Source organism: Dermochelys coriacea, chromosome 2 (assembly GCF_009764565.3).
Source record: "Dermochelys coriacea isolate rDerCor1 chromosome 2, rDerCor1.pri.v4, whole genome shotgun sequence".
Classification (NCBI taxonomy): Eukaryota; Metazoa; Chordata; order Testudines; family Dermochelyidae; genus Dermochelys; species Dermochelys coriacea.
The window spans coordinates 38,704,027-38,718,564 of record NC_050069.1 but is presented as its reverse complement, the minus strand read 5'-3'; the positions used below and the strand labels follow the sequence as shown (position 1 = coordinate 38,718,564).

At 44.5% G+C, this 14,538-nt stretch overlaps 1 protein-coding gene across 4 annotated transcripts in view; it reads left to right on the top strand.

The window, feature by feature from the left end:
* Positions 1-1,067: 1,067 nt before the first annotated feature.
* Positions 1,068-14,538, top strand: part of GRHL2 (grainyhead like transcription factor 2) — a 113,220-nt gene continuing 99,749 nt past the window's right edge. For all 4 annotated transcript variants that reach the window (XM_043507500.1, XM_038389562.2, XM_038389563.2 and 1 more), the window contains exon 1: positions 1,068-1,483. In XM_043507500.1, the coding sequence (XP_043363435.1) occupies positions 1,068-1,483 (416 nt within the window). The remainder of the gene's footprint in view (positions 1,484-14,538) is intronic.

The window sequence follows — 14,538 nt, the reverse complement described above, 5'->3', positions numbered from 1 at the left end:
ATATAAAAGATTATTATTTATAAAGCACAGCAAGCTTTTGTCTCTAAACTTTTCTAGCTCTTACTTTTCCTAGGACTTCTGTGCTTGCAGACTATAGATGTGCCACACCATTTGCTACCACTAGCTCTTAAATTTTGGTGGTGGGTGTCATCTTCTGGCATCATGTATCTGTCTTCACTATGAAATGTTTTCTACACTGACAAATCCACCAATTTAAAATTCAGTTCATTCTAGCCTCATGAATATTTATTTTAAGCTTGACAAATTGAGTGTCTGTCTAATTCCTGTTTCTGTGAAGTTACAGGGCAAATGTTGACGCTTCTCTGGAGAACTTCAAATGACAGCAACAAAATGAAACACAGAAACAGCCAACAGATGCTGGTGTGATACTGACAGGGGTCAGGAATTGCAAGAATGGGTGGGTAGGGGGTGCAGGTTACTAGTTGACAGGTTTTGGTGAGAAAAATCCTAAGGCACAGACATTAATTTTCCCTACCATGTACTTAATGCCAAAACCAAAGCTGGACAATGCTGTTTGAGCAGAAACCTCACAAGTGCCCTTTTATAGTCCTGATCAGGACTGTAAATCTTGTATGGGTAAAACTGGTACAATGCAATTATGTAATAGATACACTTGTCTCTAAGGTAGCTGTAGACTAGTTACATATTTCTGCCAACCATCCCTCTTTATGAGACAATAAAGGTTCTTGTTTGTTGTTCTCAGCCATACCCCATTGGCCATCCAGGACTCTTTATATCCCTGAATTCAACAGCGTTGGCCTTTCCCCCTACTCGGCTGGCATTTCAGCTGTCTGCGGGTTGGGGTGGGGCCGATTGTTAAACAGCCCTAAGGAAACAGTTGCTTGGAGGGCAGAGAGCTCTGATGGGGCCTCGCTCGGGCCTGCGGGCTCTTGGACCATCAGGTCTCCGCGCCGCTCAGCTCAGCTGCCTGCAGCCAGCCCCGGGCAGCTCTTTTCTCAGCTCTCCCCAGCCAGCCCCAGGCTGCCCTGCTCCGCAGCGAGCTGCCTGGAGTTAAGCAGGGGCCTTACCTGAGCGCGCCTCTTCCAATGGCAGATCACCTGAGAGCCACCTCCATCCAATCAGCTCGCAGCTCGTCCCTCTGCCTTGTATCCTTGAGTGAAAGAATCCAGCTCCTCTCGAGAAAGTTACCTGCGGGCGCCCAGGGCTGCTGCTTTCCGCTCTGTGCCTCCCACTGCCCCAGCACCACGGGAGAGAGCCCAGCACCCAGCCTCTGCCCACATGTGAGGGGGGAGGGGGCTCTACCTGGCCTACCTCTGGGGCTGGCGGAGGGGGGGGGGAGGGAGGAAAGCAGAATTACCAGTAGCTCTGGTTCTCCCGTCCCGGGCGCTCACACACACCTTCACCTGCACAGACTTGAAAGTCCAGTTTCACCAGAGAGACTGAGGCAGCAGGAAAAGGGGAGAGAGTTCATTGGATCAAACATGTCACAAGAGACGGACAAGTAAGTGATCACAGACATCCTGCTGCTCCTGCCGCTTTGGGCTGATCAGACCAACTGGTTTGTTGTGTTTTGTTGGTGGTGGCTCTGGACCTGCTGGGATTACGATTCTGCCTCGATGAAAGGCACTAGACTGAGGAGGCTGAATAAATCCCAGGGCTGCTGAGCACAAAGCTGCAGCTTACCGTTTCTCCTTCTCGCTCTTTTTTATGGGTGCTCCCTTTTCGCTGAGCTTTCTTCCGTGTGGGGGACTCTTTCTTTTCGCCCTGGAGCAGAGAAGCTCCTTCCACTGGCCTCAGGCCCGGGCCGAAAAGTGGCTGTTGGCTTTTGTGTGAATGCAACAAAGAGCTTTTATATTGGATCACAAACGGCCATCTTCTTCCCCCTTCGCCTTGCACTGGGGCGTGTGGCCGAGAGCAGGAGCGGGGCGCTCTGAAATCTCTCCTGGAGAGTGTCTAGGGAGAGACCCCACTCCAGCTCCTGGCTGGGGACGTTGTGAGGAAGGGGGAGGGGGTGCTTGAAAAGTGGCGTTTGTGGGATTTTGTTTCCTCCCAACGGGAGTCAGGGAATCCAGGCACAGTCTTGTCGGCACAGTCTTGTCTGACCGTTGTTCTCTGGGCTGCTTGTCACGTTTAATTACTACCTGCATAGATCTATTTTTCAGCCTCTAGAACCTGACATTGTTTTTAACCAGGACGTCTCTGCAGCGCCTAGGCCTCTCGCACCAGCCTGCGTGCGATCCCAGGGGTTACGAAATAACTGGTACAGCCAATTGCCCCAAGAAGCGCCACAATTATTATTATTTTGAAACAGTGCGGAGTTAAAACAAAGCGGTCCGCAGGCATGTAACGCGAGGACCCCCTCCCCCCCCCTTCCCGGGGACAGGCACTTTAGCACGCCCTGGTTCTCGTTAAACGTGCAAACAAATCCCCAAGGACGAACTTCGAAAAAGTTTCATCGAACTTTTTACGCGTGAGTTTCGAAGGGCCACGAGACGGCGAAGCTGCTTGTGTGCTGGGGGACTGGGGTGTGCACGGGCGTGGAGTAGCCGTCTGGGCAGCAGCCTCCGCTCGCCCGAGCCCTGCCTCTCCCCCCCCCCCCGGTGTGCGGGGCAGGGGGTGGATCTCTGGCGGAGTTGGTCCCCCCCCCCCGGGATTAGATTACTCCTTTCAGCGGCGTGAAAGCCCGCTGGCTCTTTGTAGCTTTGTCTGGTGACTTCAGATCAGGCAGCAGCCGGCGGCGCTGCGCCGCCCGCCGACGCAGGGGAAAGGGGCCGGGTGACTGCAGGCGGCTGGGGCTGGGGAGCCCGGAGTGGGAGCCGTTTCTGCTCTGGCCAGGACGTGCCCTCTCCGTCCGGCCGTGTGCCGGCGCAATGTGCGTCGCGCTGGGAAAGTCGCGGCTCGCTGAAGTGGCGGGGCCCTTCCCCGGCCCAGCCGGCGCGGCTGGGTCAGGATTGGGGGCGGGTTTGGATCTGAACGGAGCAACCTGGAGGAGAGACGTTTGCGGGTGGGGAGGGACACCAGAGCCGGGGTCCGGGGAGGGCGCAGGAATGGAGGAACCTAGGGCATGAGGCGAGGAGCAGCTGGAAAGGGGCAGGAGGGGAAGGGTGGGTGGCCAGGGAAGGCTGGGGTGGGACTAGTGATAAGTGCGCGGGGGGCACCCAAGTTGCGCGGACGAAGGGAGGGAATGAGCCAGGAGGAGGGTGTGTGGCTGGAGCGATGCCATGCCAATGGGAGGGGTGTGGGGGGGGTGTCAGGTATCGGGCCCCTGGGGGGCAAGGGTGGAACTTACAATGTGAGGACACCACGGGCAAGGCTTGTCCGTGTGGACAGAGGGAGGGACCGATCTGAGAGACGTTGAACTGGGGGAAACCCACAGGACTCGGCGGCGACAGGCTGCCTGGCTGCGTGGGGTGGAAGAGGAGCTGATGAGGAGACTAGCTGGGCTGGTGGCTTAGACAGAGCGGGAGAAGAAGGGACGGTTTAGAGAGCAGAGGTGGCAACTTCAGTTTTGGCCGCTTCGATCATCCCCTGGCAGGAGGATCCTGGAACGGTAGATGCTGAGGAGCCATTAGAGAAGGGGAGGGATTGTAGTGGAGATTTGGGAGTCACCAGAGCACAGGTGGGAACTGAAGCCAAAGGAGCAGATGAGGTCAGCAGGGATAAGGTACAGAGAGAGGGACAAGGACAGAGCCCTGGGCGACGCTGGTGTTGAGGGAGGAGCAGCTGAAAGAGAAACGATCGAGTTGGGGGAGGGGGGGAACCAGATGACTGTAGTGTTCCGAAAGGTCAGGAACAAGAGGGAGCGAATGACTCTGTTAAAAACAATGGGTATGTTAAGGAAGATGAGAAGAGGCTGTTATGCTTGACAAAGAGAATGATCTTAGTGTTAGTGATTTCATTGGAGTAGAGGGGCAGAGCCAGGTTTCAAAGGATCGAGGAGAGTAGGTGCAGAAGTATGCACTTGTCATTACTGTTGCCTGCTAACCACATGGTGGGGAACACCAGAGGGATAGAGAAGTTGCAGGGGCCATGTACCTCTCAGACATTAACATCTGCCCTCTGCAAGTGTGCCTGTGAAAGATCCTGGGTGAAGGGAAAAGAGGGTTTGAAGAGGAAATAAAAGGTGGAAAAACGTCACTAGTCTTTGTAGACATAGGTGTGAATCAAGAAGGAAAAGTAAAGTTGTTTATCAAGGATGATTTATGAGGAGAGGTTGAGGGAACTGGGATTGTTTAGCCTGCGGAAGAGAAGAATGAGGGGGGATTTGGTAGCTGCTTTCAACTACCTGAAAGGGGGTTCCAAAGAGGATGGATCTAGGCTGTTCTCAGTGGTAGCAGATGACAGAACAAGGAGGAATGGTCTCAAGTTGCAGTGGGGGAGGTTTAGGTTGGATATTAGGAAAAACTTTTTCACTAGGAGGGTGGTGAAGCACTGGAATGGGTTACCTAGGGAGGTGTGGAATCTCCTTCCTTAGAGGTTTTTAAGCCCTGGCTGGGATGTTTTAGTTGGGGATTTAATTGGCTTTGAGCAGGGGGTTGAACTAGATGCCCTCCTGAGGTTCCCTTCCAACCCTGATATTCTATGATTCTATGACACGGCTGAATAAAGAATTTTTTTTGCGAAGGAAGTCTGTTTATTTTGTTTTAATATAGTCAGTATATAATTGTATCTAATTAAAACCTAACCTGCAGTGTTATCTCCATGTGGCATTACCCTTTACTTTATACATCTATATCTTATATCTATATCTCTCTCTATATCTCCCAGGGGCAAAACAAGATAGAGCTGTTCATTATTATGATGTCAATTAATTCCTGTCAGTTTAAATGAACATTTAATTGGTTATGTAATATTAATATTTTGGGATAAAATACCTACGAAAAAAATGCACTATTTCTTCTTCTGTGTAGCAGGAGTGAGGAGGGTTGGTGGAAGTTAAATCCCTAGTGAGGAAAATAGAAAGGAGTATAAACTCTGGCAAATGAAGTGTAAAAATATAATTAGGAAGGCCAAAAAAGAATTTTAAGAACAGCTAACCCAAGATTCAAAAAGTAATAGTAACATTTTTTGGTAAGGTTTCAGAGTAGCAGTCGTGTTAGTCTTTATTCGCAAAAAGAAAAGGAGGACTTGTGGCACCTTAGAGACTAACAAATTTATTTGAGCATAAGCATTCGTGAGCTACAGCTCACTTCATCAGTGAAGTGAGCTGTAGCTCATGAAAGCTTATGCTCAAATAAATTTGTTAGTCGCTAAGGTGCCACAAGTACTCCTCTTATTTTTTTGTAAGTGCATCAGAAGCAGGAAGCCTGCTAAACAACCATTGGGGCCCCTGGATGATCAAGATGCTAAAGGAGCACTCAAGGACGATAAGGCCATTGCGGATAAACTAAATGAATTCTTTGCATTGGTCTTCACGGTTGAGGATGTAAGGGAGGTTTCCAAACCTGAGCCATTCTTTTTAGATGACAAATCTGAGGAACTGTCCCAGATTGAGGTATCATTAGAGGAGGTTTTGGAACAAATTGATAAACTAAACAGTAATAAGTCACCAGGACCAGGTGGTATTCACCCAAGAGTTCTGAAGGAACTCAAATGTAAAATTGCAGGACTACTAACTGTAGTCTGTAACCTATCATTTAAATCAGCTTCTGTACCAAATGACTGGAGGATAGCTAATGTGATGCCAATTTTTAAAAAGGGCTCCAGAGGTGACCCCAGCAATTACAGTCCGGTAAGGCTGACTTCAGTACCGGACAAACTGGTTGAAACTATAGTCAAGAACAAAATTGTCTGACACATAAATGAACATAATTTGTTGGGGAATAGTTAACATGGTTTTTGTAAAGAGAAATCATACCTCACCTATCTACTAGAATTCATTGAGGGGGTCAGCAAGCACGTGGACAAGAGGGATCCAGTGGATATAGTGTATTTAGATTTTCAGAAAGCCTTTGACAAGGTCCCTCACCAAAAGCTATTAAGAAAAGTAAGCAGTCATGGGATAAGAGGAAAGGTTCTCTCTGGTTAAAAGATAGGAAAAAAAGGATAGGAATAAATGGTTAGTTTTCAGAATGGAGAGAGGTAAATAGTGGTGTCCAACAGATGTCTATACTGGGCCCAGTCCTATTCAACATTCATAAATGATCTGGAAAAAGGGGAAAAAAGTGAGGTGGCAAAATTTGCAGATGATACAAAACTACTCAAGATAGTTAAGTCCCAGGCAGACTGCAAAGAGCTACAAAAGGATCTATCTCTCCAAACTGGGTGACTGGGCAACAAAATGGCAGATGAAATTCAATGTTGATAAATGCAAAGTAATGCACATCGGAAAACATAAGTCCAACTATATGTATAAAATGATGGGGTCTAAATTAGCTGTTACCATTCAAGAAAGAGATCTTGGAGTCACTGTGAATAGTTCTCTGAAAACATCCACTCAATGTGCAGCGGCAGTCAAAAAAGTGAACAGAATGTTGGGAATTATTAAGAAAGGGATCAATAATAAGATAGAAAATATCACATTGCCTCTATATAAATCCATGGTATTCCCACATCTTGAATACTGTGTGCAGATGTGGTTGCCCCTTCTCAAAAAAGATGTACTGGAATTGGAAAAGGTTTAGAAAAGGGCAATAAAAATGAATAGGGGTATGGCGTGTCTGCCATATGAGGAGAGATTAATAAGACTGGAACTTTTCATCTTGGAAAAAAGACGACTAAGGGGGGATCTGATAGAGATCTATAAAATCATGACGGGGATGGAGAAAGTAAATAAGGAAGTGTTATTTACTCCTTCTCTTAACACAAGAACTAGGGGTCACCAAATGAAATTAATAGGCAGCAGGTTTAAAACAAACAAAAGGAAATATTTTTTCACACAATGCAATCAACCTGTGGAACTCCTTGCCAGAGGATGTTGTGATGGCCAAGACTATAACAGGGTTCAAAAAAGAACTAGATAAGTTCATGGAGGATAGGTCCATGAATGGCTATTAGCCAGGATGAGCAGGGATGGTGTCCCTATCCTCTGTTTGCCAGAAGCTGGGAATGGGCGACAGGGGACGGATCACTTGATGATTACCTGTTCTGTTTATTCCCTCTTGGGTACCTGGCACTGGCCACTGTCAGAAGACAGGATACTGGGCTAGATGGACCTTTGGTCTGACCCAGTATGGCCGTTCTTATGTGTAGGATTTGCATGGCCCATGCAGAGGGTCTACAGAATCTCTGCAGCACAGCTCCATGGGCACATCAGGCACCTCAGTGTTCAATTGAGTTTAGTGGGAGAAGCGGATCCAGTGGATTCACAACTATTCTATGTGGCTCCAGTAGCTATTCTCTCTTAAGGGAAGGTGTATATCAGCAGTCATGTGACAACAGTAAATAATCAGTCATTTGATTCTAACACTGAACAAGAAACATTTTTACAAGAAGAAAAAAAACCCAGTTATATTCCTGAAAATATTTTCTCTCTCTCTCTGCTTCATTGTACCCTTCTGTCTAGATCCTGTCCTACTGGGCTTCCTTCTGGAGATTTAAAGAAACAGTACACATACTTGTACCAGCCAGAAGGGCCAACAGCAGTGGTTGCTGTGTGGCCTGGGGGGGATTTCTGTTCCTTCAGCTGCCATGGAGCATCCCTTTGCACAGTGTCTTTATTTGCACTGTGCACAGATTCCAGGATTTTCCTCTACATTAATAAATTAAAACCTTTTAGTATTGATATTTTCTTGCTGCAGAATATATAATTTAATATATAATTCCTAGATCTTCAGACCAGTGATATTAAGTGCACTAGTGATACTGAATAATGATGGCCTCAGTTTTCATGGGATTTAACTGGTTCATAGGGGCAGATTTAATTGTTGCCCTATTACTCCATAGCCAGTGCAGGAGGGCTGTAGGCCAAATATAAGGCAGGCCTGATGAATATCATTCGTGCAGTGTCCCCTCTGGCCAGGCACACAGCCCCTGCTAGATAGGGCCTGGGGCAGGTGGAGGCAGAGCTGGGTCCTCCTAGTGCCCTAGTTATTGCCTTCTGCCCCAAAGCCCATAAGGACTGTGGCACTAGACTGGGGTCTGATACAGCCCCAGCAGCCCTTGAACTGGGGAGACAAGCTGCCTCCCTTCTGTCTTTGTGCCAGCCCTAGCGCACAACTGATGGTGTATAGTTTAGTATAGCATACTGATGGTATATAGTATTTTATAGTATTAGTATTTCATGGTTTGGATGTCTGAAGCTTTCCTTGCACTCTTTACAGCTTAGCAGAAAGACCTTCTCATGTTCCTTCCTGAGTGACTGTATCTAAGGGTATTTTGTTTTATTTGTTCCCTTTGTCATAGTTAAGTTAGGAAGTTTAACAGTATGATTATCTCAGCCTTTATTTCTGATCTGCTGAATCTTTCTCCTGGCAAGTTGTAATCCTTTCCATATAAGGCCCAAGTCTTAAATTGGTCTCGAGCTGTTACAGTAGAACCTCAGAATTATGTACACCTCAGGAATGGAGGTTTTGTTCATAACTCTGAAATATTCGTAACTCTGAACAAAACATTATGGTTGTTCTTTCAGAAGTTTACTACTAAACATTGGCTTAATACTCCTTTGAAACTTTACTATGCAGAAGAAAAATACTGCTTTTAACCATATGAATTTAAATGAAACGGGTGCAGAAACAGTTAGTTCCCTTACCTTGTCAAATCTTTTTTTTTTTTAACTTTCTCTTTATTTTTTTAGTAGTTTACTTTTAACACAGTGCTGTACTGTATTTGCTTTTGTTTTAGTCTCTGCTGCTGCCTGATTGCGTAGTTCTGGTTCCAAATGAGGTGTGTGGTTGATCAGTCAGCTTGTAACTCTGGTGTTTGTAACTCTGAGGTTCTACTATATAAGATTACCTGTTACTCATCTATTAAATATTTATTTAGGCTATATTTTCAAAGGTATCCACTAATTTTGAATGCCTCAAATGCCCCTGCGTAAGACATTGTTGGGCCTGATTTTCAAGTGGTGAGCATCCAGCAATTCCAAGAGAAGCCAATGATAGGTGCAGGTGTTCAGTACCTGCATTTTTCAAAATGTTTCTCTTATCTATTTCAGTGTCCCTTGAAAAGTGTCTGACTTTGTGTCACAGAAGCAAGCAGATGAGTGGTTGCTATTCTGAGGAATGTACAGAATTTTCAAACATAGATTTGCTTGCTAAGAATAAAGTTAGCTAACACAGACACATTATGATTAAGGTTGCTTGTCTGTCATGGAGGTCATGGAAGTCACGGATTCCGTGACGTTCCGTGATCGCCGTGACTTCTGCAGCAGTTGGTGCTGGCTCAGGCAGCCTCTGGGCCAGCAGCAGCAGTTTGGGTTTGTGGGAGGGGGCTCAGGGCTAGGGCAGGGGGTTGGGGTGCATGGAGGTGCTTACCTGGGGGAGGGGGAGGGCTCCCCAGCTCCCACTGGCATGTCCCTACAGCTTCCAGGCAGAGGGGCCAGGTAGGGAGCCTGCCAGCTCCACCGACCATTCCCTCCCTCCCAGCAGGGGTCCTGTTGTCTCCTCCCCCCCCAGCATCAGTGCGGGTCCTGGGCTGTGCCCTACCACCAGACCCTCCCTCCCAGCACCAGCAGGGGCCCGGGATGCCCACCACCTGTCCCCCTTCCCAGCACGAGGGGGGGGGTGCTGGGCTGCACGCCATCACCCACCTCTTCCCCAGCACTAGTGGGGGTTCTAGGCCACTCCACATCACCTGCGGCTCCCCCGGACTGCCTCCCCTTCCCTGCCCCCCAAGCACCCGCGGCCTTGGCCCAAGTTTTAGTTTGGGGTATATAATAAAAGTCATGGACTGGTCACAGGCCGTGAATTTTTGTTTACTGCCTTAGAGAAGCAGCCCATGAAGTTGATAGATTTTCACTCTATACGGCTAAATACTCCTTTTCTATTTTTGCGAATATAGACTAACACAGCTGCTACTCTGAAACCTGTGTTTACTGCCTGTGACATGTCCATCACTTTTACTAAAAATACCCGTGACTAAAACGTAGCCTTAATTATAATCTAAGGTATATTTTATTGTTACACCTGTGCCCCTTCATAGGACTGGAGACTGAGGCCCCCACCTAAAACGAAAGCTCAAATATGGAGGGAATACTTCTGAAAGCCAGTTGTTACTGCCGAAGAAAGAAGAAACCTTGATTGGAATGGTCACCTGCCCTCTCTGCACTGGGGAAGGATTGTGGAGGCAGGCCGGTGGGGATGTGCTCTTACCCTGGACACATTAAAAAGCTCATCACCATTGCTATGGATGGAACATCTGAATGTGAAATCACCTGAAACCAGTTGACACTAGATGTCTTTTGAAAATATCAATTCAGTGCACTATTGGAGAGTCCTTTGCTTGTATCATGTTCTCCAGTAGTCATGGAGAAGATGGTCTGGGCTGTCTTATATTGCTCAAAATAAAACTTGCAATTCACCAAGATTCTGGGATTCACCATTGTATGAATCCGTTAGCTTACTAATGTCCCTCTGAAAAAGCACTGGCTAAATATGATTTGAGGGTAATGGTAGATAATCAGCTGAACATGAGCTCCCAGAGTGACACCCCAAAAGGGCTAATGCAATCCTTGGATGCATAAATAAGCGAATCTTGAATAGAAATAAAGACATTATTTTATCTCTGTATTTGGTACTGGTATGACCACTGCTGGAACACTGTCCAGTTCTGGTGTCCACAATTCAAGAAGGATGTTATAAATGGAGGGGGTTCAGAGAAGAGCCATAACAATGATAAAGGATTAGAAGTATTGTTGTAGTTGTGTTGGTCCCAGGATATTAGCAAGACAAGGTAGGCGAGGTCATATTTCTTATTGGACCAACTTCTGTTGGTGAGAGAGACACAGAGCTCTGTGTAAGCTCGAAAGCTTGTCTCTCACCAACAGAAGTTGGTTCAATAAAAGATATTACCTCATCCACCTTGTCTCTCTAAAGGAATAGAAAACACGCCTTAAAAGTGATAGACTCAAAGAGCTCAATCTCTTTAGTTTAACACAGAGAAGGTTAAGCTGTGACTTGATTACAGTTTATAAGTACCTACATAGGAAACAACTCTTTGATAATGGGCTCTTCAGTATAACAGAGAAAGGTATAACAATCCAATGGCTGGAAATGGAAGTGAGACAAATTTAGATTGGAAATAAGGTATACATTTTTAACAGTGAGGGTAATTAAGCATTGGAACATTTACCAAGGGTTATGCTGGAATCTCCATCATTGGCAATTTTAAAATAAACATTAGATGTTTTTCTAAAAGATACTCCATAGGAATTATTGTGGGGACATGCTATGGTCTGTGCTACAAAGGAGGTCGGATTCGATAATCACAGTGGTCCCTGCTGGCTTTGGAATCTATATGATAGGCTTCTAATCAATGACTGGAAGAGTAACAGCTAATCAACTAACAGCAATAACTAACTAGCTCTGATCTCCCAACAGATTCGGTACACAATCCTTCTTTTCTTTAACAATATCAAATATGTAAAGAGGGAGATAAATCTTCCTTCTGAAAGAGTGACTAATTAAACCATATTAAGAGTGTTTGAACTGTGGAGAAATCAAATATTGCAACATCCCTGTAATTTGTGAATATATTCCTAATAACTATTGCCTCAAATGAGAGACTCACTTACAGACTAGCTATTTTCCCTAGTAGTAGTAGAATGCAATTCTGTCCCTAGTAGAAGAATGTATCTATTTTATGTTTGAAATAAACTAAGATTTTATGATATGCCCTTTTTCCATTGTGAGAAGTCGTGGCTCAAAAGAGGTTAGGACTATTGCATTTGTGCTTTCCATATGATTGTTTCATCTTCAGAATAGAAAGTCTCTTTAGTGATCTGTATTGCTGATTCTATAATTATTGCATTCCTATTAACTTCAGTGAGAGTGTTGAGTGAACCAGGGCTGCAGGAACAAGCCTTAAAATGCAGCAAGTCCAAGAAGCTTAGTCATTGCTACTTGGAAATTAAAGAAGTGCTGGGGAGACCTGCACAGAGAGGTCTGTTAAACAATCTCATATGATATTTCCTCTCAAAAGAATCAAAATACAGAGACAGACCCGAATACAGGTCCTGATACAAAGCTTATTTATATAAAGGGAAATATTCCTGTTCATTTAATTAGGCCTTGAATCAAGACCACAGTGCAAATCCAGAAAGTCCTCCAGTTCTTTGAAGATATGCCACATAATATTGTCCCAATTATAATATTGTATTATAATACAGTGAAACCTTCCTTCTGCAACTACCCAAAGGTCAACAAAAATTGGTTGTGTAATAGAAATTGTTTTTAACTAAGTCAAACAAAACTGTATTTGAAACCACAGAGATACTTTAACGTCTTTGCTTAAGACAGGAAACTGATTATTAGAGGTGGACCTTAGTTCAGATTTTACTAAATATTTTTTATCCTTCCTTTCTGTGTCAAATACTTTTCTATAGCTGACGTTGACACATTTAATAACATATCCATGTTTGCAATATACTTTACTTTTCCTCAGAGATTAGAGTAGGCAATATAATTGCTTTTAGTCATTCAGCATGTTTGATCTTGTTGAGATTTGTCATTATACCGAAAAAGAAAAAATTACCTAGAATTACAAAAGAGTCCCAAACTAGCACTCCTTAGTAGGCAAACTCCCATTACGTTCAATGGGAGTGTTGTTTGATTGAGGAAGAACTGCCGATTGGGCCAGAAGTCTGGTATCTTCTTACCTGTAATTTCCAAGTAGTCTAAACACTTGTATTTTACTCTACTTCGAAGTTATTTGTGTGCATACATGTTTGCAGGGTTGGGGTGAAGTGTATTACAAGGACTTTGTCGTCCTCTGAAGCTTTAGTATTGTCCATTACTAGAGATACATCCATCTGACTAGATAGACCTTTTTCTTATTTGAGTATGGAAATTCTTATGTTTCTTTATAACTTTGGACTCTGCCATCTAATTGAGGCCCTGATTTTACTGGCTATTAAACTGTAATTTCTGGGACAAGTTCTCTGGATTCTAACATATCATCTATTCAATAAATTAAAAAGTCACGATGAGATGGTGGTACATTTTATTCTTCACAAAAATATAGTGTGAGTCGAGTTTGGGCTGAGCTAGAATTCTCAATTCAAATCTATTTAAGTTCTAGGAAAGTCAGGATCAGAACTTTGTGGCTTATGCTTATTTCTGTGATGGGCACAAACTAGAACTCCAGTTTCAAACACTCTCAAATTGGGAGAAAATTTAGATCTGGATCTTAAAGTTGTGAACTAGGCCTATCACAAAAGAGAATTTTTGTTGCCATTTACCCACACTCTCAAATTTGTTCAGGATGTGTCCTCCCTTTAACTACATGTCACTCAAGCAGGGCTTTCCTTGTACCTTAACTAAGGCCCCAGCCACAGACAAAGTTGTACCAGTTTTAACTAAATATATGATTTTTATACCGATTTAATTAAACCCATGCAACTTGTGTGTGTACCCTTGGTTTAAATCTAGTTTATATCAGCTTCACATATCTGTAAAATTTACAAGCACAAGCTAAACTGATCTAATCAGTTTTAAAGTGATGTAAGAGAATCGACACACAAAAATTGCACTGGCTTAACTAAACCAAATTAAATTAAACTGGCAGAATGTCTGTGTTGAGACAAGCCCTCATTTTGTATCTTTTCACACTTCTTTATAGTGGCATCTTGCCTGTAGCCTAGAAGTTTGGTGACTTATTTAACAGCTGCTACAAGCTGTCGCATAGATCATATCCAGTTCTGAGTTTGTGTCTCAGCCTACTTGTATCATCTTGTATCATTTGAATCAAATATTTATTTGAAATGCAGTTGTAAATGTGACAGGTTTGTTGATCTACACATTTACTCATATCCATCTAGAAAGCAACTACACAACAGCATATAACAAGAATCAGCATATCAGAGAAACTCTCAAGAAGGGCACGTCTGTACTTGAAACTTGTTGCAGATTCTGTGTATCCGCATTAAGTGATCTTCATTAAGTGATTCGCAATAACTGTAGTGCAAGCGGTTTATATACACCACGCTGTTATTCTGCAGTTAATGTACTTTCACCTTGTGTCCTTGCGGTCACACAGCACTGTTTTGTTTCTAAATAAATGCTCAGCATTCTGGTCAGCCATCCCATGGTGCATTGCTCTGTAGCTATGCTGTATGTATTCTGGGATTTTTTGCACTGTGCATTGTGGGGTATCTATTGGCAGGCAATGGAATTGTGGGGCTGAGGGACAAACTAAATAATTACCATGATTCCTCATATTTCATCTCATCAGCCACCCGGCTTTTGCGAGCTAGCCAGCACCATTTTCAAAGCACTGTCAGGCATCATAGAGGATATGTTTGAGAGCACTATATTCATCACCGTCTAAATTCATCTAGTATTCTTTAGAACCAGGGCAACAGAGGCCATGTTGAGGAGGACGACATTGAACAGACATTTCTCCTAGATGTCTTCCTGGGGTGGCTTCGCTTGATGTAGAGCTGCTTTTGGGAACAGACAG